Source organism: Sinocyclocheilus anshuiensis, unplaced genomic scaffold, assembly GCF_001515605.1.
Source record: "Sinocyclocheilus anshuiensis isolate Anshui unplaced genomic scaffold, SAMN03320099.WGS_v1.1 scaffold9, whole genome shotgun sequence".
In the NCBI taxonomy this organism is placed as follows: Eukaryota; Metazoa; Chordata; class Actinopteri; order Cypriniformes; family Cyprinidae; genus Sinocyclocheilus; species Sinocyclocheilus anshuiensis.
The window spans coordinates 625069-628468 of NW_015540887.1; the positions used below are offsets into that span (position 1 = coordinate 625069).

Consider the following 3400-nt stretch of genomic DNA (forward strand, 5'->3'; position numbering starts at 1 on the left):
TTACCAGAGTTGCCCATATACCACACCATGTTACAACACAGTAGGGCTATTGCAGACAGAAACAATACTGTACTACATCGATGTTTCCTGTCGGCTCGTTTTTCGAGTGGACTTTGCTGTTCCGATTCGCATGAACGGTATACGAGTGGAGCGACTGAGCGGTGCACACACACGCATAGAGCGGGATGATACGCAGAGCGTCACACCACGTGAAAGTGAAACCTGAGCGGTGAACTAATTTTCGGCAGACGACATTTCGGTGCATCTCTAATTATTGGCGACATCAGAAATGTATATTATATAATAGATGCTTTTTTAAATTTAGCAATTTAAAAATATTTAAAAAGTTTTTTTTTACACGGCACCCCGGTTGGGAAACACTGGTCTAAAAGATGGGCTTTATCACATCTTTGCGACACCTAAGGGAATTCAACACGCCTGGATGTGTGTTAGCCTTTATAAAACAGTCAGCGAGGACATCCGTTATTGAGTCAGTAAATGAAGAGACGGCAATTAAAGAGGCAACAGAGGGGCTCTTGTACAGGGTCAACAGCCTCAGGGTGGGAAAAAAGCTTTCCAACTTCTTTCCTCTCCCTTCCTCCCGCCACGGCTCTCGGAAAGCCGCTCCGACTGCATACCTGGAAGAAGAAGTCCAGCACCGCTGTCTGGTTGCCGAGGGAGCGTAGCGTCTCCATGGCAACCCCCTCCTGCAGACATTCCTGACGCTCCTGCTGGAAGAGCACGTCTGCGGTGAACTGCCTGATCCGCTCATTCACAATGTTCACGCACAGCTACAGACACAAAAACACAAAAGTCTTTTTTAAGCCACAGCATGGGGACATTTTACTTATTAACAGAATACACTTTCACTGACGCACTGATCAATCAGTTTATTTTTTTACGTTCGTACACCTTTGTTGACCTTTGGGCAAGAACAATTTTTCTCATTAAACTCATAAATAGTTGATTTAGCCATATAGGGCAAGTTACTCTAACTATGGACACGTCTGCCCCTGTAGAGTTTTAGAGTAGGAGACCATATACTTTGTCTCCTAACAATGTCTAACAGCGGATATGCAGAGTAGTTCTGTCAGTTTTCTAGAAGTCATTTCCACCACAGTTTTTTTATATTATTATTATTTTATTTGATTTTTTTTTTTTACTAGAAACAACACGGTGAAAATATTCTTCTGTTCTGATGTGCTTTGCTTGTTCCTTTTCCTCACACATAACATGTTTTATATTCCATCTCTAGCTCTTCACTGACACTGTTTTCTTTAAGTAAGTAAGTAAGAATAAATAAATAAATAAATAATCGTTTGTTGTGGTGGAAATCAAGCTATTATGAATAATTATAATATACTGTACTATATTACTATAATTACAGTTTGCATTGAAACAGATAAAAACCACTTACACAAAAACAAAGAAACAAACAAATAAATAAAAATAAATACAATTATAAAACGGTTAGTTCTATTCCTCGATTCTGATTGGTCAGCAGCTGTGTTTTATTCACAATAAAGCACGGCTATGACCGCTTCATCCAACGGTTCTGTGTATCATTGAGCAACACCCTTAGCAACATAAACAATCAATAATATAGTCAAAACTGTTCAATGTATTATGTATTTGGGCAAAATTAACTTTGTTATTTATTTAATGAAGTATGAGTGACCCCTGCTGGTGTTATGTTGCATCTTTCATCTTTCATTTTGAGACCACGCCCTTCCCCGACTAATAAACACTTCTCATGCAGAGATATGTTGATGTGTGTGCGAAGCCCACAGTTTCCGAAGTGAGGAGGGAATATTACTGTATTTATTAGTCTTCTGTTTCAGGTATGATTCTGTATGTCCATCAGTTTACACTGTAATGACGCTTGCAAACTCGCGCTGTGCCGCGAATCGGTCTGTTTTAAACTAAAAGACGGAAAACAGATGTTTTCTCAAGCTGAGAGATAAGAAGATGTAACTTGTGTGTGAGAAAATATCATCTATGGTGTTAAAACAATAAATGACACAGAGGATGATAATAGCTCCTATACTCTGTTTTTATTTAAGCTCCATTAGATGAGGCATGTTACAACAGAACATTCCCTTGCCGTTTACTGTTGCTGTCAAGAACTATTTTTAGCGGAAGGACAGCATTTAAGGAACTTGCTTCAAAAAAGTAACACATCAATACATACATTTTTGTTTTTAATGTTTTTATTGTGCGGTAACCGTTTTATAAAAGCAATAAGGTACTCGAGGCAGTGCTGTATTGTGAATAAATCACGGTTGAAGGGGTTGCAGGCACTCCAATTCGCATCATGCCTAACAACGCCCTTCAGCCGTGATTTATTCACAATACAGCATGGACTCTCCTACCTTATTGCTTACATTAAAAAAACAAAATAAATAAAAAAACAAAATGAATAAATAAAAAAATCTATAAATAAATAATAAAAAGTAAATAAAAACAAATAAATAATAATAAACAAACAAACTAACACACACACATTTATACATACAGTGGGTACGGAAAGTATTCAGACCCCCTTAAATTTTTCACTCATAAAGTTAGTTGATGCTTCTCATCTGGTGTTAGCAACACCACAGCCATGGGTTCAATTCCCAGGGAACACAGATATTGTGAAGCTTAATGGACATTTTCTCATGCATTATTTAGATTTTTTTGTTTACTGCATTTACATGGCATTTACTGACCATTAAGTTGCTTCAGAACTTGTGTATATTTCTTTCTTTTTTTTTCTGTTGAACTCTAAAAAATTGTTTGAAGAATGTTGGTAATCAAACAGTTGATGGCCACTCACTTCCACAGTATTTGTTCCATACTATGGAAGTCGATGGCTACCATCAACTGTTTGATTATTGATATTCTTCTAAATATATTCTTTTGTGTTTAACAGAAGAAACAAACCCATACAGGTTTGGAACATGTTGAGGGTTTTCATCTTTAGATGGACTATCCCGTTAAGATCTGGATCTGGGAACAGGGTAAAACATTAACACCTATACATTAAAAACATCTGAAAAGCAGAAAAATATTACTGATGAAAGCAGTTTTAATGTGATCTTCATTTTACAAAGAAAAAAAAAAGTTCAAATGTACAGTATATATTACATACATGTACATATTAGGGCTGCACGATTAATCGCATGCGATATTTAACGCGCATCTTATCAGTAAAGCCGGTTCTGTAATCAGCGGTAAATCTCCATCACCTGCGTGCTTTCACATTGAGCAGCATTAACTACACAGAGCCGTTGTTCACTGACGAGCTGTGCTAAACCACGTTCATATTCGCGCGATTTTTTGCGCTGCTCATCAGTGAACAACGGCTCTGTGTAGTTAATGCTGCTCAATGTGAAAGCACGCAGGTGATGGAGATTTA

The 3400-nt window shown here is 37.5% G+C and overlaps 1 protein-coding gene across 1 annotated transcript in view; it reads right to left on the reverse strand.

Annotated features, from left to right (window-relative positions):
- Nucleotides 1-3400, reverse strand: part of LOC107688718 (unconventional myosin-XVI-like) — a 218296-nt gene that overhangs the window by 90141 nt on the left and 124755 nt on the right. Inside the window, exon 21 of the mRNA XM_016486454.1 lies at nt 639-791. Coding sequence (XP_016341940.1) covers nt 639-791 — 153 coding nt within the window. The remainder of the gene's footprint in view (nt 1-638; nt 792-3400) is intronic.